Here is a 27,864-nt window from a genome sequence, read left to right as displayed (position 1 = left end):
TGGCCTTAGGTTTGATGTTAGTGAATCAACAACATATATTAAGGGTTCGTTAAACACACAAAACAGGTTGTTATTGATTGGTTAACTGTGACCGGAGGATGCAGGAACCTAACTCTGGTTACCTTAGGAACAGTTGGCTCAGTTACTTGCTAATTTAGTATTTGCTGTGACTTTATAGTCTAACATAACTACAGAATACTGAGAATTGGCTGTTTGATTTAAATTTCACTCTGCCTTTGATTTAAAATATATTGAAACCAGGTTAAAACTGGTAAAAGGTAATGTCCTTGCTACATCTAGGTTTCTTGTTTGCTTTTTTCCCTTTTTCTGCTGTCGATTGATACCTTTTAGTTTTTTCCTTGACTTACCCATACAATTCAAGTTTGTGGTTTCCCACTTTGGCATTATATTGAAATCACCTGGGGAGCTCTGAAAGTGGAAAAAAGCTATCTCCAGAGATTGATTTAATTGATCTGGCATACATCCTGGGTATTGGAATTTTTCTCCACTCTTGGGTAATTCTAATGTAGTAATCTTTACTACAGGGGGTGAACTTAGGTGTGTAAATGATGTAAATAGGATAAGGTGTAATCCATCTCCTTGGACCAGATTTAGAGTTCAGAAGATAGTAGACATTTCTTTTTTTTTTTTTTTAAATATTTTATTTATTTCTAGGAGAGAGAGAGAAAGACAGCGTGAGCAGGGGAGGGTCAGAGAGAGAGGGAGTCACAGACTCTGAAACAGGCTCCAGGCTCTGAGCTGGCAGTCAGCACAGAGCCCGATGCGGGGCTCTAACCCATGAACTGTGAGATCATGACCTAAGCGAAAGTCGGACACTTAACCGACTAAGCCACCCAGGCGCCCCTAGACATTTCATTTTTTAATTAGACCTTTTTAAAATTATTTTTGAGAGAGAGAGAGTGTGCGCTCATGCTCACAAGTGGGGAAGGGACAGAAAGAGGGAGACAGAGGATCTGAAGTGGGCTCCATGTTGACAGCGGAGTGCCCGACTCAAGACTCAAACCTGTGAACCACAAGATCATGACCTGAGCTAAAGTTGGATGCTCAACCAACTGAGCATTCTGGTGCCCCAATAATAGACATTTCAGAGTTGGTACCTCTGGAGAGAACTTTAAAAACCAAATTTGAGACTGAAAATGTTTTTATGTGTTCCTGGCTGTGTGTATAATTACAGTTCTATCAAAGCACATCCATTTCCTGTACATTTCAGAACAAATGTTGACTGCTTTATTAATTTTAGTGAATTTCTTTGTTAGGTGGTTATTACAAAGTTTTTGCCAGGAGAGTTCTTTTGTGGAGAGGATACTTTTGTGAACAAAATACATTCTGTGGCTGCTGTATGGTCTTCTAGGCTCAGTTATAAGCTAAATGATTCTTCCATGCCAGTTGTGTGCCTAGAAAAACTTAACCGATTTTATTTCATGAATCTTTGGAGCTGAACTTGAATAATTCCAATCTCAAGTTATTTTGTTGTTACTTTAAATAATCTTAGGGGTCCTGTATCAAAATCTGAGTAGCTCTTGAAAAGTTAATCTTGTCTTTAGTCTTCTGGCTCTTCCTTAGGGCCATTGTTATTACTGGCCCTTGCATCTCCCATTGTAAGGCCTATGCTGAACTTTTTGTCACTCCATTAAAATCCCTGAGAGTCATGTTATTTATGATTCTGGGTGCTGGGTCTGTTTCCCCGGTCCTTTAGTTGAAGTGGACATTACTGCAAACATTTAGATTCTGTACCCTTTACTTGCTAGAAATACTTAACAATTCTTTTTAGTCACTTTTTATATTGAACTTCCATTTTGAAATCTTGGTAGTTTTGATAGCTCCCCTTCTTGTCTTCTTATTGTTCCTGGGATTAAAAACAAACAAAAAAAACAAAAAAAAAAAACCCACCAAACTTATCTAGCAGGTTATTGAACCCTTTCACTTTATACCTGACATCATGAATCCACCAAAATTATCTTCAGTCCTCACAGTGTATGCACTTTTTCTTAACTCATAGCACATTTTTACCTCTTTCATAGTATTTTTCATTTCTGCCTTGTATATATTGTAAAGGTAGTTTGTCTTTATTAGGCTTTAACTCACAGAGAAGTGTATCAGGTGTTTTCTGAGTATTCTGTTTCAGTAGAACAGAGACTCAAGGAAATGCTTTTTTTCAACATAGGTCAGAAGTGATACGAGAACATGGACTTCTTGCTATATCTCTCACTCCTTTGATGTCTGTTTTTTGCTTCTGCCCTGGCCCAATTACAGAATTGAGGTGAATGGAAAAGAGTATATAGAATTTTAAAATCAGTGTAATTTTTCTGTTAATTATATACATCTCTTTCAACTAGGTTATATTTGGTTGGTAATTCTTTCACATTGGAGAGATCTTTATGAACCCAATGAAAATCTATTTTTTCTCATGGTTAAACTTCTAGTCCATAACCCTTATCGTGACAGCAGATAATCTTGCTTTATTGATACTAAAATAATGTGGTTGCTTTCTCTCTAAAAGCAAAATATGTTGTGCTCAGGATATTTCTCATATCTGAAATTTATTCTTTTTCAAGATTCAAAAAAATTTTTTCTTACAAATAGTTTATTGTCAAGTTGGTAAAAATTTTTTTCTTAATGCTTATTTTTTTTTGAAGGAGAAAGAGAGTGTGAGCAGGGGAGAGGCAGAACGAGGGAGACATAGAATCTGAAGAAGGCTCCAGGCTCTGAGCTGTCAGCACAGAGCCCATTGTGGGTCTCAAACTCATGAACTGTGAGATCATGATGTGAGCTGAAGTTGGACACCCAACCAACTGAGCCACCGAGGCACTCCTCTTTTTCCAGATGTTTTATTCTTAGGATGTGTCTGGGTGTGGTTTGGGTATAGATCTGTTTGTGTGTGCTTGTGGAGGTATGAGATTGTTGGGGAGGGGGTGCTTTGGCATGGGGAATTTGTGATTAGTTCCTTCAGATGTTGCAGAAGATAGGACCTCTGTTGATGTCTATAAGATGCAGACTGGTTTCTGATAAGCCTTAAAATTTTTTTTCATGTTTATTTTTGAGAGAGAGAGAGAGAGAGAGAGAGCGTGCATGCAAACAGGGGTGAGGCAGACAGAGAGGGAGACACAGAATCCAAAGCAGGCTTCAGGCTCTGAGGGGTCAGCACAGAGCCCAACATGGGGCTCAAACTCAACGAGCTGTGAGATCATGACCTGGGCTGAAGTCAGAAGCTCAGCAGACTGAGCCACCCATGCACTCCTTCTAATAAGCCTTTTTATCTTTTTTTTTTTTTAATGTTTTATTTATTTCTGAGAGAGAGAGAGAGACAACATGAGCAGGGGAGGGTCAGAGAGAGAGGCAGATACAGAATCTGAAACAGGCTCCAGGCTCTGAGCTAGATGTCAGCACAGAGCCTGATGCGGGGCTCGAACCCACGAACTGTGAGATCATGACCTGAGCCGAAGTCAGACGCTTAATCAGTTGAGCCACCCAGGCGCCCCAAGCCTTTTTATCTTTAAATGCAGTTAAAGTTTTACATAGTGACAGAGCTTTACTTTTGATTCTTCCAACTTACAGTACATGGAAGAAATTGGTCAATTTAGCATATTCCTACCAAAAATAAAACAAAACAAAAAACAGAAAAATCAGCTCTGAAAGGATAAAGAAGTCTGGCTCAATCCTGTCAAGCTTAACGGTTTTTAGAAGTTTGTGTTGACAGTGATAGAAGTACCAGAGGAAGGTAAGATAGTTAATGATGAAGGCTTGGAAAGCGTTAGCCATGATCCTAAACTGTAAAAATAGTGTCAATAGGTACTGCTTCTCCCTTTTTTTTTTCAGCATCTATTCTAAAATTGATTATTTTTTGTATCTGTTTCTGACCGAAACCAGATGTTTTTTATTTAAAATATGTTGTTAATGTCTTTTATTATTGTATTTTACGTTTTCATAAACTGGCCAAAAATAAGGTAAAATTCAGCTCTAGTTTTGTAATTGAAAAAAATTTAAAGGTAAATTGATAATTTCTTAAACTGGCAACATTGGTTGCCAAAATTGATTACATAAATCAATCATTTATATTTTTCATATTTTTTTTATTAGGATGAAATTTAGTGTAAATACATTTTATGTTCTCTTTATTATTCAAATAGATTGCTTTGTGTTACTCTCTGGAAAAAATCAAGTTGTTTTTTGTTTAGTTTATTTTTTATTAGTAATCTCACACCCATGTTAGGCTCAAACTCATGACCCTGAGATCAGGAGTTCCATACGCTTCTAAGTGAGCCCATCAGGCTCCCCCAGGTTTTTAGTTAAATCTTGATGGTCTTGTATTTCCAGAAATTTTACAAAAATGTTAAAGAAGTTACTGACTTCTGAGTTTGCATGGAGTGAAAGAAACATACTAAAGGTATTTTTAGGCTCCTAGAGTAATACTGTGGCTATTTTTGACCACTGAGGCCCAAATGTGTGTAAATTTGTAAGCAAAATTATCATTAAGAATATGCTGACGCGGGGGGCTAGCGGCGCCGGAATGGTGCTTCTGGATTGCAAACAGTTCCTGACAGAGCTGACCAGACTCTTCCAGAAGTGCCGGTTGTCGGGCAGCATGTTCATCACCTTGAAGAAGTACGATGGTCGAACGAAACCCATTCCGAGGAAGGGTTTTGTGGAGGGCTTTGAGCCCTCTGACAACAAGTGTCTGTTAAGAGCTATTGATGGGAAAAAGAAGACCAGCACTGTGGTGAGCTCCAAAGAAGTGAACACGTTTCACACGGCTGACTCAAACCTATCGAGAGCTAACGTGGATGGGCTGAAGAAGAGGGACAAAAAGAGCAAGAGTAAGAAGAGCAAAGCAGCGCAGTGAAGGGCACCAGGTTTCTTGCTGTCATCAACTAACCACCGAACTACTATTTTCCTTTTGGTTTTTACTTTTGGCAGCAGAGCCAGGTGCCTGGTTCCCCTCTAATAGCTTTTCCTGGGAGATTAGGGTTATTTTGGGTGGAAGAAGAGCTGCAGTGTTTACAGGATAGTTGTATGAAGCCAGGTTTCTTGGAGAATTGGCTAATTGGTCTGTGTTGCATGGTTGTATATCCCGGGATTATAAAGTCTCTGCGGCTATCTGTGTGAAGAACAATGGATCATTAAACTTATACTTATCCCCCCCCAAAAAAAATTATTAAGAAGACAGTGATTTGGGGTGCTGCCTGGCTTAGTCAGTGGAGTGTGCGACTCTTGATCCTTGGGTTGTGAGTTAGAGCCCCACGTTGGGTGTAGCGATTATTTAAAAAAAATTTTTTTTTTTTTTTTTAAAGACTGGGTCCTCCTGGGTGGCTCATTTCTTTAAGTATAGGACTCTTTTTTTTTTTTTAATGTTTTATTTATTTCTAAGAGAGAGAGACAGCGTGAGCAGGGGAGGGTCAGAGAGAGAGGGAGTCACAGACTGAAACAGGCTCCAGGCTCTGAGCTGGCAGTCAGCACAGAGCCCGACGTGGGGCTCGAACCCACGAACCGCGAGATCATGACCTAAGTGAAAGTTGGACGCTTAACCGACTAAGCCACCCAGGTGCCCCTAAGTATAGGACTCTTGATTTCAGCTCAGGTCATGATTTCACGATTCATGAGTTTGAGCCCTGCATCGGGTTCTGTGCTGACTGTGCAGAGCTTGGGATTCTCTTCCTCCTGCTCAGTCCCTCCCCTGCTCGTGCGCGTGCATGCTTTCTTTCTCTCTCTTATGGTAACTAAATAAACTTAAACAAATAGTAATGTTTCTACTACTGTACTATTTATACTGTTGTAGGCTTTTAGAACACATTGATGTCTTTTATAAAACATAAACTATTTTTAAAAAACTACTTTTATTTTGGTCACTTCTATATATATGTACATATGTTTAGATACTCTGCCATCTACCTTAAGCACCAGGTCTTAAGCTATTGCGATATTTTTCATGTTAAAAATCTTCCTGTAAGCATTAAATGTGATTCTGTTTTTCTTTCTTTCTTTTTTTTTGATTCTTATTTTCTTATTTGCTAAAGTTATTCTAATCTTATAGAGGTTTCTGCTGTGTCAAGAGAAGGTATTGATGGAGTAAATCCCTAAAATCATGGGATAGCATAACTGAGCATGCTGAGGAAGAAAACAACTGTTTATCTTCAATATAATAAAAAAGTTGCACAAACTATCTTTTCATTAAATGGATATTTGGGTTTGACAAAGTAACTAACCTGGAATCTTAAGGTTAGTAGTTCACTTTATGATTTTATTTTTGCTGATGGTAATCTTTATAAATAGTGCTGAGAAAGGCATCATATTTTGTGGGCGTTTAAATGGGTAAAAGGTAACAAGGGGAAGAAGGAAAATTGTTTATACTGAGTAGCTTTTCCCCCAATACTTTTTTTTTAATGTTTATTTATTTTTGAGAGACAGACACAGAGCACAAGTGGGGGAGAGGTAGAGAGAGAGGGAGACACAATCTGAAGCAGGCTCCAGGCTCCGAGCTGTCAGCACAGAGCCCAGCACAGAGCTTGAACCCATAAACAGTGAGATTATGATCTGAGCCAAAGTTGAACTCTTAACCAACTGAGCCACCCAGCTGCCCTCCCCATACTGTTTTTAATTAAAAATGGAAAATTGCTTGCTTTAGACAAGATACAAGGTAATGATTATATGAATTATGAATTATGTTTGGTTTCATGGTAGTGATTTGTTCATTTGGTTAACTAAAAACGTTGTACTAAAAACAGTTCTTTGTATAGTAGCCTTCTCTTTATTTGCATTTTTGCTTCTGTGGACCAGAAGCGGACAGTCCTCCTTTTGACATATCCTTTGAGAATAGGTCAGAAGGTCAGTAATAATACCCTAATGCTAGGTCACAGTGCCAGCAACATTTGTCTCACTTTGTCTCATTGCATAGGCATTTTAACATCTCACATCATCACAAGGAAGGATGTCTTCAGTATAAAAAGATATTTTGAGAGAGACTACATTCACATAACTTACTGTAGTAGATTGTTATAGTTGTTATATTTTATTATTAGTTATTGTTAATGTCTTATTGTGCCTAGTCTGTAAATTAAACTTTAACATATGTATGTATGTATAGGAAAAAACAAACACAGTTTTATTAGGGTTTGACACTCTCCATGGTTTCAGACATCTGCAAGGGGCCTTGTAGTATGTCCCTCTCAGATAAGGGGGCACTGCTGTATTTAGTTTTTTGGAACATGCTTTAAACCATTGTAGTTATGTAGAGATCTGGATATACAGAAATAACACTATGTTCACATTAGATGAACATATTATAATATATAGGATTTACCAGGTAATGTACAGAAGTGTTTAAAACTTTAATGAGAATATATGCATTACTTGTAAAACTACAGAAAACTAATCGCAGGTGAATACGATTGAATCAGACTGAACAATGTCTAGAGGAAGCTGCCTATAATTCTAACTTGTGAAAACAAGTAGATTGCCTTCTGGTATTTTTTAATTAAAAGGAAATTTAGAGATCATTTAGTCTGACATTTTTTTTAATGAAAAAATGGGCCCAAAGTTGAGGTAACTTAACTTGGCTAGGTTCATACTTTTCAGATAACTCTACTTAACAGACAGAACTGATATGTTCTCAAAGAAATTGTCCATATTACCAGTTGTTTCTGTCCAAGATGAGTTCCATTACAAAACTAGATTTTACTCAGAACAGTAATTTCTTATTGCAATTATTCTCTTGCAATAAGAAAGAATGCAGTACACCTTTAAAAATATATGTACTTGTTACATGAATGTTCTAATAGTTATCCCAGTAAGTTACAAATCATTGGTTGCGTCTTCTTTTGGGATTAAATCTATAAAAAGGAAATATCTGTCCAACTAAGATCCATTGAGTTTGTGGCTTAAAAAGAATCTTACAAAATCTTCATTAGTCGTAATGCTTAAAAGATAAAGGTCCTGGAAGCTGTCTTTTGGTATAGAGAGTTGAGTGTCAGTGTTTGTTCTAACCGTGTCATGATCTAATCATGTTCTCAATTTTAAATTATTCCTTAGAATAAATTTTCAAGAATAGTGTTTTTGAGTCATAGAACTCAGTATTTTCTGTATTTCCTGGCTCTTAAATGCGTGATGGCAGTGAGTTTAAAGTCAAGGGATTGGAGCTTTCTAAAAATGGTAGAAAACTACTTTGTTTTAAGGGGACCTACAAAAAGAGTGGCCAGTAAGTAAAACATATAGCAGAAATGGGAACATAGCCAAGTTTTGTATAACAGAATCAAAGAGCGTAAAGCTTTTCACGTGAAAGATTATAAGTGACAAGTCACCAAGATGGGAACCACAGTAGGTGGTGGTGGTGGTGGTTGTTTTAAAGTAGGCTCCACACTTAACACTGAGCTTGAACTCACGACCCCAAGATCAAGAGTTGCATACTCTACTAAGTGAACCAGCCAGGCACCCCAAACCCCAGTACAATTTAATAAGCAAGTAGCACTGAATCTTGAGAAATTTTGAGGGGTTGAAGCTTAAGTGAATATATGAGAGGGAAAGTAGAGAGGCAGTGGATGTTGACTAAGTTCAAGGAGTTGGGACAGTGAAACCAAAGGAGGAAATGGACAGAGAGGATAAAGGATGACTTTTTGCTTATTTTAAAGCTGACAGAGACCCAGTTGATGGCTGAAGGAAGGGGTTACAGAATGGCAAACAGTGAAGTTATTAGAAACCAAATTATTAATTTGATCCTAGATGACTTGATAAGGTCCAGACATAGACAGATGGGAAGATTTGGAAAAGAGAAAAGAATCTCCTTTGTCTGGGACTTAAGCAAAGGACCAGAGATTGACTGTAGGGACCATGTGTTTTTGTTTTTGATTTTTTTTCTTTTAGTTGTTGGCTGAAGATGAGGAAACAAGTTGGTGGTTTGCATTCTTTGTATGTTTTAGTATTTTTTGCTAAGAGGAAGCTTTCCATTAATAACTTTTGGAGAACATGTGGGGCTAAATTTATAGATTGCAGCTGAGAGAGACGCTGAAGTTTGTTATTTAAAAATATTTCCCCAAAGCAAATGAAGCGGATGCATATTTTTATTTGCTCTCTAATAAAGTTGGTTAGGGAAAACTCCTAATTTTAGGATAGTCCTCTTTTATGTTTTTATTTACCATCTTATTTTTTTCTTTTTTTCATCTTTGAATTTTAATACTACCTTTGTGTGTTTATTTGAAACTTTCAAGTTTTCAAAATAACATTTTATCTGTTGGACAGTCTCATTCTATCCTATTAACAATCTGAGATAGATATTTAATTATGCAGGAATGAAGATAAAGATGATTATTTATTCAACATATACACTCCTGAAAGTAGGTTATTAATTTTTTTCAATTAAATATATACCTTACAGCATATTCTAGTTTATACTCTTAAGGTTTGTGCTTTGCTTAAATTTAGAACAAATAAGTGACAGAAGCTACTATTCCTAAATCCTAATTCTGGTTTCCTGTGATCTGCAGTTTGATTTGAAGGTTAAACCAAACTTTCTACTCTTTGAGGATAATATTATCAGTCATTTTATTCTGCATATTTAAAGTTTGATGTATGCCAAGCCCTGGCTAAAATGTGCATTTTCCACTACATAGCATGTTTTATGCTTTATGACATATTATTTTACTGAGTAACTTCCTTATTAACACTTACCAAAGGCTCTGGATATAGCCCAGCCTGGCAAACTGGAAGGTAAAAAATTTTGAGTTGTACTTTTATAGGGGGAAAAATTTTTTTTTTAAATATTTTTCCAAAGTTTAAAATGGTTAGCTTAAATGAGACCTCATCTCTCAGGCTTAATGCTGATGACTGTTTTTCATCTACAGTATGAAATGTAGTGATCAAGGGGAGAAAGTAGACTCAGACTGTATTTTATTTCATCCGGAGTCAATGTTTCTGGGTAACTTAAATATTTTATTGTAGTTATAATTTTCAAAAACACCAGATGGATAATTTCTGAACTAGTTTGAGTATTCATATTTGATTCTGGGGTTGTAAACTCCTTGCCTTCTGAATGAAGCAAACCCGGCTTAAGGTATAAAGTATGTGTGATGTGTACATTGAGTTTATAGTAGAAAGCCTACCCAACCTAAAGAGCCTTGTTTAAAAGGAACAGCTATGCTTCTTTTCTGGTTGATTGGCTTATTTTCATCCATCAATCTTAATGTTCACAAGAAGCTTGAATTCCACAGGTTCAAAACTGAATTTAGTCTCAGCTGCCTCCAACCCCAAAGAGATCTGCAATTCCTGCTTATATCTCTTAAGTGTATTTCTTTCAGATTAATAGCACCACCACCATTCATCCAGACTAACATCCTGGAGTCATTCTTAATTCCCCCCCCCCCCGCCAATCCAGTTACCACGAAATCCATTCCATTCTGCATCCCAGTTTAGTCCTTTGATTGCCCTGCTTTAATGTCCCAACCCTTATTTTTCTAGTATTCAGTCTGACTTCTTGGCCTTCATTCTGTCTTAACTTCTCCAGTATATCTGCCACACCATTGTTAGAATTACTATTTTTTTTTTTTTAATTTATTTCTAGGAGAGAGAGAGACAGCGTGAGCAGGGGAGGGTCAGAGAGAGAGGGAGATACAGACTCTGAAACAGGCTCCAGGCTCTGAGCTGGCAGTCAGCACAGAGCCCGACGCGGGGCTCGAACCCACAAACCGCGAGATCATGACCTAAGCGAAAGTTGGACGCTTAACCGACTAAGCCACCCAGGCGCCCCAGAATTACTATTTTTTATTAGAAAACTTATACACATTTATTGTTGAAATTATAGAAAATTACAGATAGGCAAAAAGAAAAATCACTACCCCAAGAAAATCACTGGATGTTGAGATGAAGGGATTATTTTAATTTTAAATATTTTGGTTTATATCTTTGTTCCTAGGTATACAGCATTTGCCCTTGAAAAGACAATTCCCTTGTAAAATCAGTCCCTGATCCTGAACTCTAAATCCCATCTTCTCATAGGTTTTTTTACATATCATGTATCAGCCTTCTGTATTTACTTGTGCTTAAGTTTCTCCATAAAAAATAAACACCTCCGTCTACCACTTCTGCCAACTATCGTTCTGTTGCTGTCCCTCCTTTCACAACCAAACTTTTGAGAATGGCCCAGAAGAAAGGATGATGAAATTTACATAAAATAATTTAAAAATTGTAGGTGAATATGTTAAGTAATATTAATAAAATACTTGGCTTAAGAAATAAAGGTTACCATTACTTTTGAAGCCTACTATCTGCCTCTTTATGTCCTTTGGTAATAAATTTCCCTTCTTTTTTTTTTTTTTCTTAATTTATTTCTGAGAGAGACAGACAGACAGCCTGAGCAGGGAAAGGTCAGAGAGAGAGGGAGATACAGAATCTGAAGCAGGCTCCAGGCTCTGAGCTGGCTGTCAGCACAGAGCCCGATGCAGGGCTTGAACCCACAAACCATGAGATGACCTGAGCCGAAGTCGGATGCTTAATTGACTGAGCCACCCAGGTGCCCCCCTTCTGGTTCCCCAGTTTTTCATTGTAGGTTTACTTTGCACTGTATATTGTTTTGCTTTTTTGAACATTAAATAAATGGAATCATACTGTAGTTTTTTTGACTTTTGTTTAACATTTTAAGATTAATTCATCTTGATGGATGTAGTACATTTTTAAGGTTAAGTATTCTTTGTTACAAAGTCTGTCATTATTTATTTTAGTCCCAAATTATTATGAACATTCTGCTTTAGATATACTGATACCTCTTTCCTGGTGCACATGTATATGGTTTTCTTTAGGGTATATATCTTGGAGTGGACTTACTGGGTTTACTAAATGTCAAAAGTTGTTAAATCAATTTATGTTTTTGCTGGTAGTACAGGAGTCCCAGGGATACCACATACTCCCTAATATTTGGTATCGTCTGAGTTCATAATTTTTGTAAGTGGTGTCTCATTGTGTTTCTATTTTACATTTCTTGGTTATTTGTTTATGGGCCGTTTCTGTTTCCTCTTGTCTGAAATGGCCCATTGACTGTTTTCAATTCATTTGTCTTTTATTGATTTATAGTTCCTTTATGGCTAAATTCTTTTCCCCGTTCAAGATTTGTTTTTTCACTTTCACAGGTCTTGATTAACCCCAAAGAACGACGTCAGTCATTTCCTTTTGTTTGTGTATTTTGCATTTTGTTTAAGAAATCCTTTTCTACTCTGAGCTCCTGAAATTTTTCTAAAATTTGTCCTAAAATCTTATTTCCAAAAAGTCTTATGGTTTAGCTTTTCACACATTCATCTTTTAATATTTATGGTTTGAGGTAGAAATCCAACTTCTTTTCCTTTTTTTTTTTTAAACTCCCTATCTAGTTTCTCTCAGTTCCATTTATTAAGAACCTTTCCTGTTTACCAAACAAGGTAAACAGTTAATCAAGTTTAATCAAGTTTCCAAATAGTATGGGTTGACATCTGGGCTCTCTCTTCTGCCCTGTGTGTCCATACTTCACAGTTTTTGGTGAAATCTTGATACCTACCAGGGATAGTCCTGCCACCTTACAAATCTAGATGTCTTTTCTTAAGGCAGACATTAAAGGAAATCTACAAAAATATAAAATAATGCCATTCTTCTCATAACTTCTGTATCAGAAGTAAAATCTTCATAAATATTTGTATGTTGGGGTGCCAGAGTGGCTCAGTTGAGCGTCTCTGACTTGATTTCAGCTCAGGTCAAGATCTCATGGTTCTGGAATCAAGCCCCACTTCAGGCTCTGTGCTGACAGCATGGAGCCTGCTTGGGATTTTTCTCTCTCCTTCTCTATGTGCCCTTTCCGCATTTGCATACACACACTTTCTCAAAATAAACGTTTTTTAAAATAATAAAACATTTGTTATCAATAAGTTTTACTTTTTTAGTTCATTATTGTATTTTTCTTAAATAATTTATTGTCAGGTTGGTTTCCATATAACACCCAGTAAGTTTTATTTTTAAATGGATTAACAGACTAAAATTTCACAATTCAAATTGTTGTGCCCGAATCGCAAGTCCCCAGAGACCTCCAAGGAGCCGACACCAGTGCAGGTACATAAGGGTCTTTATTACAAGCTCGAGCAGGGACTCACCCGTCTACCAGCGCAGTGGCAGCTAGGCGAAGCCCTGAACAATCGCGAGCAGGGGTTTTATGGGGTAAGGGACGGGGGTGTTACAGTGCACATGTACATACTACATCATCACATAAGCACCAATCCTAATTGTACAGCACCCATAGTAACAGTTTTGACCATTCAGTGTCTGTGAGGCGTCCGTTACTTTTGCCGGGACCCAGTCATGATCTTTGAGAATCCTTTGAAAATGACCAATTATGAGGTGAGCTCAAAGGGCCTTCGTGGGGTTTAGGCAAGCGGTGAGTGATTGGCTAGTTTGTACAGAGTAACTACCTGCAGTTCCCAGCCCTGACTCAGACCACAGGAATGTTACGCATTTCTTTTGATTGGCTGATCCGAGGGTGGCTTTAGCTGAAGCTTTTCCTGGAATTAGGGCTACGCACCGCCCGAGGACTTAATTTCAGGCTCTTCAAAATTAGTAGTTATCTCTCTCTCTCTCTGTCTCTCTGTCTCTCTCTCTCTATATATATATTTGCCCCATATTAACAACTCTCTCTCTGTCTCTCTCTCTATACATATATATGTGTGTGGGTATATATTTGCCCCATATTAACAAAAGCTTTGTGGGGAACTAAAAATCTTGTAAGTATAAAAGGGCTTCTAAGACCAGAAAGTTTAGTCTACGGCCATACCACCGTAAATGCGCCTGATCTTGTCTAAGACCAAAAAAGTTTAAGAGCCATTGTTTAAAAACTACATTAATAACTATAATGTAGTTTATGCTAAGTACACTTTAGCTATTATCTCGTAAGTTTTAGAGGTAGTATTTTTGTGATAATTAATTTCTGAATATATTTGGTCTCCACTATGATTTCTTCCTGATCATTGTATTTAAAAGTGTGTTTTAAGGTTTCTAAATGCATGCATTGTTTCCTAGTTCTTTTTGCTAATTCTAACTTACTGCATTGTGGTCAGAGGATGTGATTTGTATCTTACAATTCTATGTAATTTGAAAGTAGATTTTATGGCTTAACACTGGTCGTTTCTTACAAATGTTTAATAAATGCTTGAAAAACTTGTTTTCTCTAGTTATTAATGGCAATATTTTAAAAATGCTCTATTTTTAAGTAGAAGTTTAAATGGATATCAGTGACCAGGTAGGTAAATATATAATAATTACTGTAGGCATTTTCATGCAGCGAGGTTTAATGCAGGTAATTGGTTACTAGGGTGTGGTTAGGACTAGACCGCCAAAGGGAGGGTAGAGGGTTTGAGAAGAACAAAGGAGGTTTGCTTTGTTCTGTTTTGTTTTCTAAAAGATCTGGGAGTTGTACTCCTTAATGGCTGCAACCAAAGAGCTTGCACTTGCTACTAAGCTGCTGGAGCTACTCTGAGTTACTGCTATTGGTAGAAACCCACTGCCTGCTCTTGACTTCAGTAGAAGACACCTTCATTTTGGAGGCATTATCAGAATCAGGAGGTGGGGAATGGCATTTTTCTTACACTCCCCCCCCCCCTCCTGTTGGCAAAACCAAGAAGGGAGCCTGACAAAAGTAGTTTGCAGGTTGTTTTGTCTGATTTGTCCATTACTTTGAGATACGTTAATGAAATTTCCTGTTATGAAGGTAGATTGATTTCTTCTGTTGATGAGTTTTTGAGGCCAAGTTGGGTATATTCAGGTTTTATGCTTTTGGTGAATTGAACCTTTTATCACTATGGAGATTTCTTTTTAATATTTTTGGCCTTACAGTTGGTTTTACCAGCTACAAGTAAACTATGTTGGCTTTCTTGGGGCCTGGTATCTTTTTTTTTTTTTGTCCTTTGACTTCGAACCTTTCTGTGCTTTTGTTTTAGTTATATCTCTTAAAAATATCGTAAGTATATATTTTCAACATCTTTACCATTTAAAGAACTTAATCTATTTTTTTATGAGTAACATTAAACATTCCAATATGTTTATTGGAATTTATTATTTTTTAAATGCTTTTCATTTATCCTGCTTTTGTTCTGTACCTTTGTCTTTCCTTAGCATAGATTGAGTTTTCTTTTTTCTCATTTTGTTTTTCCCACTTCTACTTGTTTAGAAGATATACCCCCTATTTTTTTAGGAGTTACCCTAGCTATTTTTGCATTTCTTTCAATGTTGTCATTCATGTTTTTATTCCAAACTTTAAAATTTTTTTTAATTAATTTTTTTTAATGTTTATTTTTGAGAGGGAGAGAGAAAGCACAAGCGAGGGAGGTGCGCAGAGAAAGGGAGACAGAGAATCTTAGGCAGGGCTTGATCTTACAAAATGTGAAATTATGACCAGAGCCAAAGTCAAGAGTTGGACGCTTAACTGACTGAGCCACCCCAGGCACCCTTTTTTAAAATTTTTTTTTATTTTAGAGAGAGAGTGCAAGCCATGGAGAGGGATGGAGAAGGAAGGGAGGAATGGAGGGAGAGAGAAAGAGAAAGAAAGAAAATTTTAAGCAAGTTCTACATTCCATGCAGAGCTGGATGGACTCCCACCCCAGGACTGTGGGATGATGACCTGAACCTATATTAAGAGTCACATGCTCAAACCCTCTCAACTGATTGAGCCACCCTAGGTTCCCCCTATTCCAAACTAGCTGTTATGAAAATTTCAAATGCACAGAAAAGTGGAAAAGATAGTACGTCTATAGGGGCGCCTGGGTGGCTTAGTCGGTTAAGCGTCCGACTTTCGCTTAGGTCATGATCTTGCGGTTCGTGTGTTCGAGCCCTGTGTCGGGCTCTGTGCTGACTGCCAGCTCAGAGCCTGGAGTCTGTTTCTGTCTGTGACTCCCTCTCTCTCTGACCCTCCCCTGCTTACGCTGTCTCTCTCTCTCTCTCTCTCTCCTAGAAATAAATAAAAAACATTAAAAAAAAAAAAGTACGTCTATAGCTTTTATGTAGATTCAACACTTAACATTTTCCATGTTTATCTTTCATTTATTTTTTATTGTTTAATAAAATTTTTATTAATAATTTTATTGAGAAGTAATTCACATACTATGGTCATTAGTTTAAAGTATACAGTCTCCTGGCTTTTAGTATATTAACGAGTTGGTCACCATAGTCAATTTTCAAAAACTTTGATGAATGTTTTTACTGAGATATAACACTCAGAAATCTAAATGTAGAATTTATATACTCACAATGTGAATGCTATCACGTACAAAGAAATAGAATAATAGTTGTACATCAGGAGCCTCTCTTATGCCCATTCCCAATAACAACTACCTTTTGTTCTCCAAAGGTAATCACTTTCTTGACTTCTAATACCATCAGTTACTTTGCCTGTTGGTGAGCTTTATATAAATGAAATTATATGACATATTTTTTTCTTTGACTTTATTTGCTCAACATTACTTTTTAAGATGACCCGTGTTCTGTGTAGAACTGAATAATTTTTATTGAAGTGTTTGAATAGACCACAAATAATTTACCCATTTTACGTTTTACATTCCTTTTTAAAAACTTTTTTTATTTATGTCCAAGGTAGTTAGCATATAGTGCAACAGTGATTTCAAGAGTAGATCTCTTAATGCCCCTTACTCTTTTAGCCCATCCCTCCTCCCACAACCCCTCCAGTAACCCTCTGTTTCTTCTCCATATTTAAGAGTCTTTATGTTTTTGTCCCCCTCCCTGTTTTTATATTATTTTTGCCTTTCTTCCCTTATGTTCATCTGTTTTGTATCTTAAAGTCCTCATATGAGTGAAGTCATATTTGTCTTTGTCTGACTAATTTTGCTTAGCATGATATCCTCTAGTACCATCCATGTAGTTGCAGATGGCAAGGTTTCATTCTTTTTGATTGCCAAGTAGTACTCCATCGAATATATATATATATATATACACACACACACACACACACACATACACACCACGTCTTCTTAATCCATTCATCCATTGATGGACATTTGGGCTCTTTCAATAGTTTGGCTATTGTTGATAGTGCTGATATAAATTCTGGGGTGCATGTTTACTTCGAAACAGCATACCTACATCCCTTGGATAAATACCTAGTAGTCCACTTGCTGAGTTGTAGGTTCTAGTTTTAACTTTTTGAGGAAACTCCATACTGATTTCCAGAGTGGCTGCCCCAGTTTGCATTCCCACCAGCAGTGCAAAAGAGATCCTCTTTCTCCACATCCTTGCTAACATCTGTTGTTGCCTGAGTTGTTAATGTTAGCCATTCTGACAGGTGTGAGGGGGTATCTCATTGTGGCTTTGATTTCTATTTCCCTGATGATGAGTGACATTGAGCATCATTTCATGTGTCTGTTGGCCATCTGGATGTCTTTGGAGAAGTGACTGTCGTGTCTTTAGCCCATTTCTTCACTGGATTATTTGTTTTTTGGGTGTTGAGTTTGATAAGTTCTTTATAGGTTTTTGATACCAACCCTTTATCTGATATGTTATTTGTGCCCATTTTACTTTTGATAGACATTTGTTTCTAGTTTGGTACTTTCAAAAACAATGCTGCTATAAACGTTCTTATACATGTGTTTTATTGAACATATATGTATATATGTTGAGAAACCTTGGAATAAAATTGGTCGGTCAGAGTATAGTTTATATTCAAGTTTACAAAATGCCCATTGGTTTGTCCACCAGCTGTATGAAAGCCCAGTTCTTGCACATACTTGCCAACTTGGTCTTGTCAGTTGTTTTTAATATTAGCCATTTTGGTAGATATATGTTATAGTAATATATGGCTTTAATTTTCATTTTCTGATGACCAATGAAGCTGAGTCCTTTTTCATGTAAATTGGTCATTAGGTTGCTTTCTGTAAATTGTATATTCTAGTCTCTTGCCAGTTTTCCTGTTTGTTTGTATTTTTCTTATTGACTTCTAGGCATTATGATACCTAATTTAACATGCATAGTTATCAAAATCTAAAGTTACCTGTGTTAACTGTACTGGAGTTAAAATAATAAAGCAATCATTGTCTTTCATACAACATAAAGCTTATGAGTATGTTTGCACTCTTTTACTTATGACCCTGAGATCAAGAGTTGCCTGCTCTATAGACAGAACCAGCCAGGCTCCTCTGGTTTGTACTCTTCTAAAACAGTGTGATTTTAGAATGTTCTGACTCCCATCACCTGTCTTCCAATTTATGTGTTAATTGCCCTGTATTTTGGTTATGTCCTATTTTAATCTTACCGATTGACATTTTAGGCTCCTATCTTTTGTTGAAATCCAAAATCTAAAAAAAAAAGTTTGGAAACCAAAACTTCTATGTAAGTTGACCACAGATTTTTCTAGTGGCAAAACCTGCCCTGAATGGACATGAGACTGCATAGTCCTGAAAAAAATCCCATGTATTGAAAATATTTACCTACTGAAGTGCTGAAGCCTAATTTGTGACATTTTTAAGTTTATGTATTTTTTTGAGATGGGGCGGGGGGGTGGGCAGAGAGATAGTAGCGGAGGAGGGGTATGGTGCAGGTGACAGAGGATTGGAATCATGCTCTGCGATGACAGCAGTGAGCCTGGTGCGGAGCTCGAACTCATGAACTGGGAGATCATGACCTTAGCTGAAGTCTGATGCTCAAAAGACTGAGCCAGCCAGAGGCCCCTGTGACTTGTTTTGTTTTGTTTTGTTTTTACAAATAGTTTATTGTCAAATTACTTTCCACATAACACTCAGTGCTCATCCCCACAAGTGTCCTCCTCCATGCCCATCCCTCCTCCCCCCCCACATCCATCAGTCCTCAGTTTTTGTCAGCATTCAAGAGTCTCTCATGGTTTGCCTCTCTCCCTTTCCCCCACCATTTCCGCCCTTCTTCTCCCCCTTGGTCCTCCGTCAAGTTCCTCCTAATCCTCCTATACGTGCAAACATATGGTATTTGTCCTCCTCTGCCTGACTTATTTCGCTCAGCATAACACCCTCAAGGTCCATCCATGTTGCTACACATGGCCAGATTTCATTGTTTCTCATTGCCATGTAGTATTCCATGGTATAGATAAACCACATCTTCTTGATCCATTCATCTGTTGATGGACACTTAGGCTCTTTCCATGTTTATCTATTGTGGAGAGTGCTGCTATGAACATTGGGGTACATGTGCTCCTATGCCTCAGCGTTTCTGTATCCCTTGGGTAAATTCCTAGCAGTGCTATTGTTGGGTCATAGGGGAGTTCTATTGTTAGTTTCCTTAGGAACCTCCACACTGTTTTCCAGAGGGGCTGTACCAGTTTACATTCCCACTAACAGTGTAGGAGGGTGCCCGTTTCTCCACATCCTCGCCAGCATCTAGAGTTCTCTGATTCGCTCATTTTAGCCACTCTGACTGGCGTGAGGTGGTATCTCAGTGTGGTTTTGATTTGTATTTCCCTGACGAGGAGGGATGCTGAGCATCGTTTCATGTGTCTGTTGGCCATCTGGATGTCCTCTTTGGAGAAGCGTCTGTTCATATCTTCTGCCCATTTCTTCACTGGGTTGTTTGTTTTTTGGGTGTGTAGTTTGGTCCCTCTGACTTATTTTGAGAGACAGTGTAAGCAGGGGAGGGGCGGTGAGAGGGTGGGAGAGAATCCCAAGCAGGTACCACACTTTAGCAGAGAGCCTGGCATGGGACTCCATCCCACAAACTCTAAGATCATGACCTGAGCCAAAATCAAGAGTTGGACGCTTAACTGGAGCCACTCATGTGCCCCTGATATTGTTATTTTTATGAAATCCAAAAATTTCTGAATTTTGAAACACATTTGGCCCCAAGAGCTTATCCATACAGAGTTATGGGCCTATATTTTTTATAACCAGTGTTTAGATTTATAGATTTACTTACATGTTTATGTAATTTTGCTCACCCATTCCATTGCATCTTTAAAAATAATTTTTTTAATGTTTTATTTATTTCTGAGAGAGAGAGAGAGAGAGAGCGTGAGCAGGGGAGGGTCAGAGAGAGAGGGAGGCAGAATCTGAAGGAGGCTCCAGGCTCTGAGCTATCTGTCAGCACAGAGCCTGACGCGGGGCTCGAACTCACGAACCGTGAGATCATGACCTGGGCAGAAGTCGGATACTTAACCGACTGAGCCACCCAGGCGCCCCATCCTTTGCATCTTTAACTTGTCATTTGGGATCCTTTTCCAGAAGGAAGTCAAGATTTATTGTTTGTTGGTTGCTGCTGGTGGTAAACTCTGCTTTGTCTGAAAATATCTTTATTTCACTTATGTTCCTGAAATTTAGTTTTGCTAGATATAGGAGTTAAAATTGTCCATTGTTTTCACTCCACTAAAGATAATGCACTGTTACTTTTAGGCCATCAGCCTAATTTCCATTTCTGTTTGGGTAATCTGTCTTTTCTCTGTGGTTTTTAGGATTAAGCTCTTTTTAAACATCAGTTTAATTTAATTCTTTTTATTTACACTGTTTGGAATTCATCGGGCTTCTTGGACCTGAGGATTGATATCTTCAACAATTCTGGGAAATTCTCAAGCATTATCTCTTAAAGTGTTGATTCTTATTCTCCTTTGTGTTCTTGTTTCATACTGTCATCTCAGTCTCTCTGTTATATCCTTGATAAATGCTTCAGGTTATTGTCCTAGGTACTAATTCTCTTTTCACCTATTTTAATCTGCTATTTAATCCATTGGGTTTTTTTAAAGTTTTGTTTAGATATAATTTGTATGCTATAAAATTTAACCATTTAAAATGTACAGTCAGTGGTTTTTAGTATATTTACCTGGTTTTACGCCTGTCCCCATAATCTAATATTAGAATATTTTCATAACCTCCAAAAGAAAACTTACACCCACAAGCACTCTCTCTTCTAACACTTCACTCCACATCCCTCAGGCAGATACTAGTCTGTATCTATGGACTTGCTTGTTCTGGGCATTTCATGTAAATAATACCGTCATATATGTAGTTTTTTGTGGCTGATTTGTTTCACTTAGCATAATGTTTTGATGTTCATCCATGTTACAGCGTGTTAGTACTTCATTCTATTTTATGGCCAAATAACATTCTTTTTTTTTTTTTTTTTCCTGAGAGAGAGACAGTGTGAGCAAGGGAGAGTCAAAGAGAGAGGGAGACACAGAATCCAAAGCAGGCTCCAGGCTCTGAGCTGTTAGCACAGAGGCCAACTCGGGGCTCGAACCCACAAACTGTAAGATCATGACCTGAGCTGAAGTGGGACGCTTAACTGACTGAACCACCCAAGCGCTCCTTATTTAACTTACTTATTTTTTTTTTAATGTTTTATTTATTTTTTGAGAGAGAGAGAGAGAGAGAGAGAGAGAGAGAGTGTGTGTGTGTGTGTGTGCGCGCGTGCGCGCGTGCGCATGGGGGGGGGCAGAGAGAAAGGGAGACACAGAATCGGAAGCCGACTGAGGCTGTGGGCTGTCGGCACGGAGCCTGACGTGGGGCTTGAACCCACAAACTGAGATCATGACCTGAGCTGAAGTGGGACGCATAACCGACTGAGCCACCTAGGTGTCCTTCATGTTTACATTCTTATTGTAAAAGAGATATAGTATAAAAGTATATAGTACAAATAAAGATGTCTTTATCCTCCATTTCCACTGCTAGGAGGGTATTACCGTAAAATAGTTGGATGTGTTTCCTTCAGACCTCTTTTGTATGCATTTATATAACAGTATAATCTCTTGCTTTTGTTTTAACATAAAAGAATTCTATATATTCTGAGACTTGCTTTTTCTTCATCAGTATATTTTGAGGTTCTTTTGTTAGTACACGTAATTCTTAATGGTTGCATAGTCTTATTTCCATATGCCATAATTTGTGTGATTTAGCTGTTGACAGACACATATATTGTTTCTGGATTTTGCCCTTGCAAATAGTGAATTGGTCAACACCCTTATTAATTTTTTAAATATTTACTAGAGCAAAAACCATTATGTGCCAGGCACAGTTTTGAATGCTAGGAATACAAAGACAAATAGACACAGTCTGCCTTAGAGTTGCTTACAGTTATATAAATCCTAGAAGGACATAAATTAATTGGGGGATCTGGTGGTATTCTGAATCCTGGGGAAGATAGTTTTTTTATCACAGTGGCGTATTGAATGCTGTTGTCTTCTGAATAAGTTCTCATTTGATCCTTATTAATTTTTAATTTATCTTTCTAGATTCTGATAAGCAAAACTGTTGCTTCAAAGGATAGAACTTCTTTTCCTCTAGGGCTTATATTTACTTCTGCCAGTTGCCTGGGCATTCCTTCCTGGACCACTTTTGATTAAATTCTTGTCTGAGGTTGTAGGAATTCATACTATAAACCCATGTGGGTGTCCACTTGTGGTTAAGACATTTATTTCATGGAAGAAATTTTTTCTTCCTTTGCCCATTGCTGAGTTCAAAACAGGGAATTTTCTATGTCCTTTATCTTACCCTAAGACACTGAAGAGCCATAGTCTTCTGTTAGAAGCCTCATGTTTTGGTCTTGTCCTCCTTAGGTTTGGTAGAAATCCCCAAGGTGAAATCCAACCATGATCTTTTATTTCAGGATTCCTACACTCACTTTTTGTTTTTTTATAGAAATATTCAGAGTATCTATTCTGCCATTGAGCAGCTATACCTTGCTAAATGTATTTCTTAAGTAACAAGACTTGAAAGTCAAAATTACTCCTTGATCTGTGGCCTGCAGAATATATGCTATGTTTGCTGGCATGAAAACAACATTAATCTCAATGCACATCTCCATCAGAGCTCTTGGGTGACCAGGACCAGGTCAGGTATATTGTCAGTGAGTAGTAGTATTTTGAAAGGAATATTTTTTCCCTGAACAGGAGGTCTCAAGAGTAGGCTTAAATATTCAGTAAGCCATGTTGTAAACATATGTGCTGTCATACAGGCTTTGTTGTTCCATTCACAGTGCGCAGGAAGAATAGATTTTCATGATTCGGAAGGGCTCTAGGATTTTTGGAATGGCCAATGAGCATTGCCTTCAACTTAAAGTTTCTAGCTGCATTAGCCCCTGACAAGAGACAGCCTGTTCTTTGACACTTGGAAGCCAGGCATTGACTTCTCTCTAGCTAGGAAAGTCTTAGATGGCATCTTCCAGTAGAAGGCTGTTTCATCACCACTGAAAATCTGTTTAGTGTAGCCTCCCTTGTTAATTACCTTAACTAGATCTTCTGGATAACTTGCTGCAGGTTTTATATTAGCACTTACTGTTTCACCTTGCATTTTCATGTTGCAGAGACGGCTTCTTTCCTTAAACCTCATGAACCAGTCTCTGCTGATTTCAAACCTTTCTTCTCAGTTGCCTCACCTCTCTCAGAATTCACAGATTTTAGGAGAGTTAGGACCTTGCTCTGGATGAGGCTTTGGGTTATGGGAATTTTGTGGCTGGTTTGATCTGTCCAGACCACTCAGACTTTGTCCATATCAGCAATAAAAGGCTGTTTTGTTTTCTTACCATTCATGTTTTCACTGGAGTAGCACTTTTAATTTCCTTTAAGAATATTGATGTTGCATTTACAACTTGGCTAACTGATACATTTCATTTGATGATGTATGCTTCAGCTTAAACAGTAACGTTCAATATAAAAGTTGAACCATAATAGTACCTTTTTTGTAAATACTGTCATACTCATCATCCTTAGCTGTGTGAAAAAGAAAAACTGGGACTAATATATGACCATGGGCATTGATGAAAATGACAGTAGCTGAAGAGGCAGAGATCACATCATTGGGATGAAACTCCGTGGTTTAGCACTGTGCTACACAGTGTGATCTGTGGACCTGTTACTGGGCCATGCTTTTTATTTAATGAAGACTTGGAGAAATTACTCTTAATTTCTCCAGTTGGTTTCATTGAGACAGTTTATTTAATAAAGGTTTAAGTGCATGTGAAGAAATAAATGTTTGGCACTATTAATGCTAGCCCTGACGATGAGTACGGTTACACAGAAATAAAGTGATACATTCATCAAAATAAATAAACTTGCTAGGTAATGCAGGGTGGGCTTGTGGAGGGGAAAGCAGCAGATGAAGGAGAGAAAAAAGAGGAGAAAGAAAAAGAAGCTATCAGTGAGTAGAAGTTAGGTATTGTGATAACTTATTGACAATGAAAAAGCAGATGATAGTAAAAAAAAAAAAATAGTGGAAAACAAGGATACCAAACTATCACAGTTTGCTGCAGAGTCCTATGGTCTTATAGATCTCATTGTTATTTAAGGCTCTCACAATAATGCAGTCATTGTTGTTAAGCTAAATTATTATGTTCAGTACACAATTGCTGGACTCTGTTAGGATAGAGTTTTACCACATTTATTTAAAAACATTTTTTGGACCTGTGAGATTTTATGTATATATGTATGTATTTATATGTCTATATAATTTGAGTTTTTATTTTAATTCAATTAACATATTGTTATATTACTTTCAAGTGTACAAGATAGTAATTCAGTACTTCCATACATCATCCCCTACCCATCATACGTGCACTCCTTAATCCCTATCACCTATTTAACCCATCTCCTCAATCCCCACATTTATTTAAAAATTTTTAATATTTAAAAGTGTTAGTATTTATATTTATCCATTATCTCATATCCTGATTATGCCAGGGAGGCATATGGTATATTCAAGCTTGAGTTAACATTATGAGTGTATATTTGGATAACTTTGATACTTTGAGTTGGGGGAAATGGAATAGGACTGATTAGAATACAGTGGTTATAGTTTTAAAGGGATTATTTTTTAAATTGCTTTCTCTCTTTTGTATATAAACTGTAGCTTGAGCTTTCCAAGGGCTTTACATCTCATGAAGTTACGAGTAATAATAAATGTGTCTGTTCTTTACTGTGTCAACTGTTTTGTGTTTCCACAGTTCAGCTTTGGTGTAAAGCAGCTTACTGTAGTAATTCTTGGAGAAGTAGTAGTGGGGAGAGGGGAGGTTAAGCTCCAGACCAGCCTTTTCATACTATATTAATTTCTTTCTTCAACCCAGGCCTGTAGGAATAAGCCCCAGGCATAGGGGAGGATAAATCTCAAGAATAGTACCTCACATGTATTGAATTGGAAAAAATTTTAGGAACTGAACTGGTGTCACTGTAAGTACAGGGTTACAAGTCCTAGGCTGTTGTAGTTATCTAGAGCAGAGATTCCCAGCTGCAGTGTTATGACATACTGGAGTGTCCTTCAGTTTTGTGGTATGTTCCAATACCTTGTCATTGATAATAGTTGCAAATTTTGTCAGTGGTTTTCTTAATACTCCCCTTCCCCACAAAAGGTAATAAATTAGAATGGATTCATATCACTTTGAACAATTTGCTTTTGTGAGGAAGAAAAGAAAAGGAAATGCTGGCTGGACTGCTGAAGCCAGAGCTACTAAACAGCCAAATCTGGTTTTTGTTTTTGTTTTAAGTAAGCTTCACGCCCAACATGAGGCTTGAACTCACAACCCTGAGATTAAGAGTTGCATGCTTTATTCACTGAGCCAGCCAGGCACCCCAAGCCAAACCAGTTCTCAAAATGTTTAATTATTTCTCTCTCAGCGTATTTAGAGGTATCAGGATCTTTCTTACTGATTATGTAAATCCATCTGGACCTCTTCAGAGCTCAAATTCCTGTTTTTTTCCAGACTTGAACCAATATAAGATGATGGCTTAGTTCAGAGTTTTCAGGTTTACTCTAGATTTGTGGTACTTCCAAACATTTAGATTCTGGGCCTGACCATTTTTGATGAATGAGGTGAGAAAAAGAAATTCTTTTACCAGAGGCTTTAGGCCTTTTTGTCTGGGAGGGTAAGATGTCTGTGCACTGTTAATGCAAATTCTGGAAAGAAAATGCATGTTTAAAGAGTGACTGAAATCATGTATTTTTGGTTAGGTATTAAATATTGAGACAAGAATCATTTTAAGCATATTAAATTTTATTCAGCAACTTAATTTTTATTTTGCAAGTAATTCTGGTATTTAAATATTAGGAAAATTAAACTTTTATTAATATTCATAGATTTTAAAGTGTAGTTTTTTCATATTTAATGTGAAATGAAGATATGTCTTACCAATGGTGTATTGTTGTTCAATTGGCAGCAATTTTCCTTTTCTAGTGTTACATAAAATAATGGTGCATCTTAACATTGATGGTGTTTCTTAGACTCATAGAATCATGATACATTTGCAATATATAAAATTAGTTTTTCTATGCTTCACCAATTTAGGTACAAAGGGTGATCCTTGGCCAAGAACCGTTGCAAATTTCTTAGCCTCTTCCCCTCCCAGTGGTTTCTGGGTAGTTCTGCTTCTCTGGTTATGGCAGTTATCTGCTGCAATTATTTTCCATTATCTTCAGTTATTTCAGTCTGTAGCTGCCATGCTTAGTACTGTCTGGGAAAGCAGGGCATGTTGTCATAATGGTTTTCACAGCTGGTGGTATCATTGCTTCTGCTAGTGTTTCTCATCTACTTTTATAATACTTTGTCTTCAATGATAGGAAGAGCTGAATGCTTCCTCATGTGATAATAGCTTTCTGTTAATTGATGCTACATGGTATAATCTCTAAATAGATCACTAGCTCTTTATATCCTTAAGTAAGTATGAATTCTTGTTTATTTTTACATCAAATTTTTAGGTCCTTCTCATTTAGCTTCTTTTGTCCATATTCATGAACTTAGGGCCAGTTTCTTTGTTGTTGTTCTATTTTGTTTTGTGTTTGAGTATACCTCATTAGAAGTAGCTTCTTAGACGACCCAAAGGACCCTTGAGGGGACTGATTGCTTATTTAAAGACATGTTCTGCCTTTTCCAATGAATTATTATTCTGGGAAGAATTTACCAAAGGGTAAATTCTCTGTTTTGTGAAACTGCCAAATTGACAAACCATTTGACTTTCCATTCTTTGTATTTTTTTTTTTAATGTTTTGATTTTAAGTGCATGGGTGAATTATTACTTTTATTAGCGGGCTTAGTAAACATTCATTGGCCCTCAAAAGGTTGGTCCTGCTTTATCTTTTTATTGGAGGCGATGTGGATATGTGCAAAGTACTTTATGGCCTAGTAGCTAAGACGGTACAGGACTGGCATGAATTGTCTTTTTATGTGGTGACTCACTCTCTCAGAATGTTTTAGATTCTGACCTGTGAAACTGAAATGGAAAGTCAGTTGTAGATTATAGCCGCTTCTCATGTGGGCAGTTTGGCGCAGAAATCCTGCATTATCTGTTGCTAAATAACAAAATATCTCCAAATTTAGTAATTTAAAAGAACAAATATTTATAATCCTATGTAGCCCAAAGGGTCTGGAACCAGAGGCTTAGTTGGATAGTTCTGGCTTAGAGTCTCTCTTGAGTTTGTAAGTAAGGTATTGGCCTGGGCTGCAGTCATCTGAAAGATTAGCTTAGGGTTGGAGAATATGCTTCCAAATCATGTCGTTATTAACAGGAGGCCAGTAATCATGCGGGCTTCTGAATTGGGCTGTTCACAGTATGGCAAGTGATTCTAAAGAGAGTGACCAAGATGTAAACTATACTCTTTTGTAACCTAATCTAGGAGTGACATACCATCTTTTCTGCTATCAGTGAATTTTGACAGTGTGGGAAGGAACTACACAAAGATGTGAATACAAGGAAGCGGAGTTAATTGGAGATTTTCTTGGGAGTTTGGTCATCACAGATCTCTTTCTTTGTGGACATGTAAGAATTAGTGTCATGGTGGGGAAAACATTTCTTTTTTCATAGAACTCTTAATCATTATGTTCAACAGACCTAGGAATAATGATATCAATAAAACTCTTGTTAGCTTACCTTTATATCCTTATGTTTCAGTTAGTAGCTGTGCAAATTGACTTTCT

General features: G+C 37.3%; 2 protein-coding genes across 3 annotated transcripts in view; both read left to right on the top strand.

Moving 5' to 3' along the window:
* The window catches only part of UBE2W (ubiquitin conjugating enzyme E2 W), a 76,313-nt gene that overhangs the window by 10,506 nt on the left and 37,943 nt on the right, over positions 1-27,864 (top strand). The window contains exon 1 of one of the 2 annotated variants that reach the window (XM_039238384.1): positions 13,339-13,356. The exons of the other annotated variant lie outside the window; for it this stretch is intronic. Within the exon in view, the coding sequence (XP_039094315.1) occupies positions 13,342-13,356 (15 nt within the window). The 5' untranslated portion in view covers positions 13,339-13,341. Of the gene's footprint in view, positions 1-13,338; positions 13,357-27,864 lie in introns of those variants that run through there. 2 annotated transcript variants of the gene reach the window in all.
* On the top strand, positions 4,508-4,888 carry LOC120235865 (signal recognition particle 14 kDa protein-like). The gene has a single exon (XM_039238385.1). It carries the CDS (start codon positions 4,529-4,531, stop codon positions 4,859-4,861), a length of 333 nt encoding a protein of 110 aa, XP_039094316.1. The 5' UTR covers positions 4,508-4,528; the 3' UTR covers positions 4,862-4,888.

The sequence above is a fragment of the Hyaena hyaena genome, unplaced genomic scaffold, assembly GCF_003009895.1.
Source record: "Hyaena hyaena isolate Hyena2069 unplaced genomic scaffold, ASM300989v1 scaffold_139, whole genome shotgun sequence".
Classification (NCBI taxonomy): domain Eukaryota; kingdom Metazoa; phylum Chordata; class Mammalia; order Carnivora; family Hyaenidae; genus Hyaena; species Hyaena hyaena.
The sequence above is the reverse complement of the archived record's forward strand: the minus strand, read 5'-3'. Positions and strand labels throughout refer to the sequence as shown.

Bases quoted from the DNA above. Each gene is read 5' to 3' on its own strand.
- LOC120235865 (XM_039238385.1), top strand. From the start codon at position 4,529: ATGGTGCTTCTGGATTGCAAACAGTTCCTGACAGAGCTGACCAGACTC.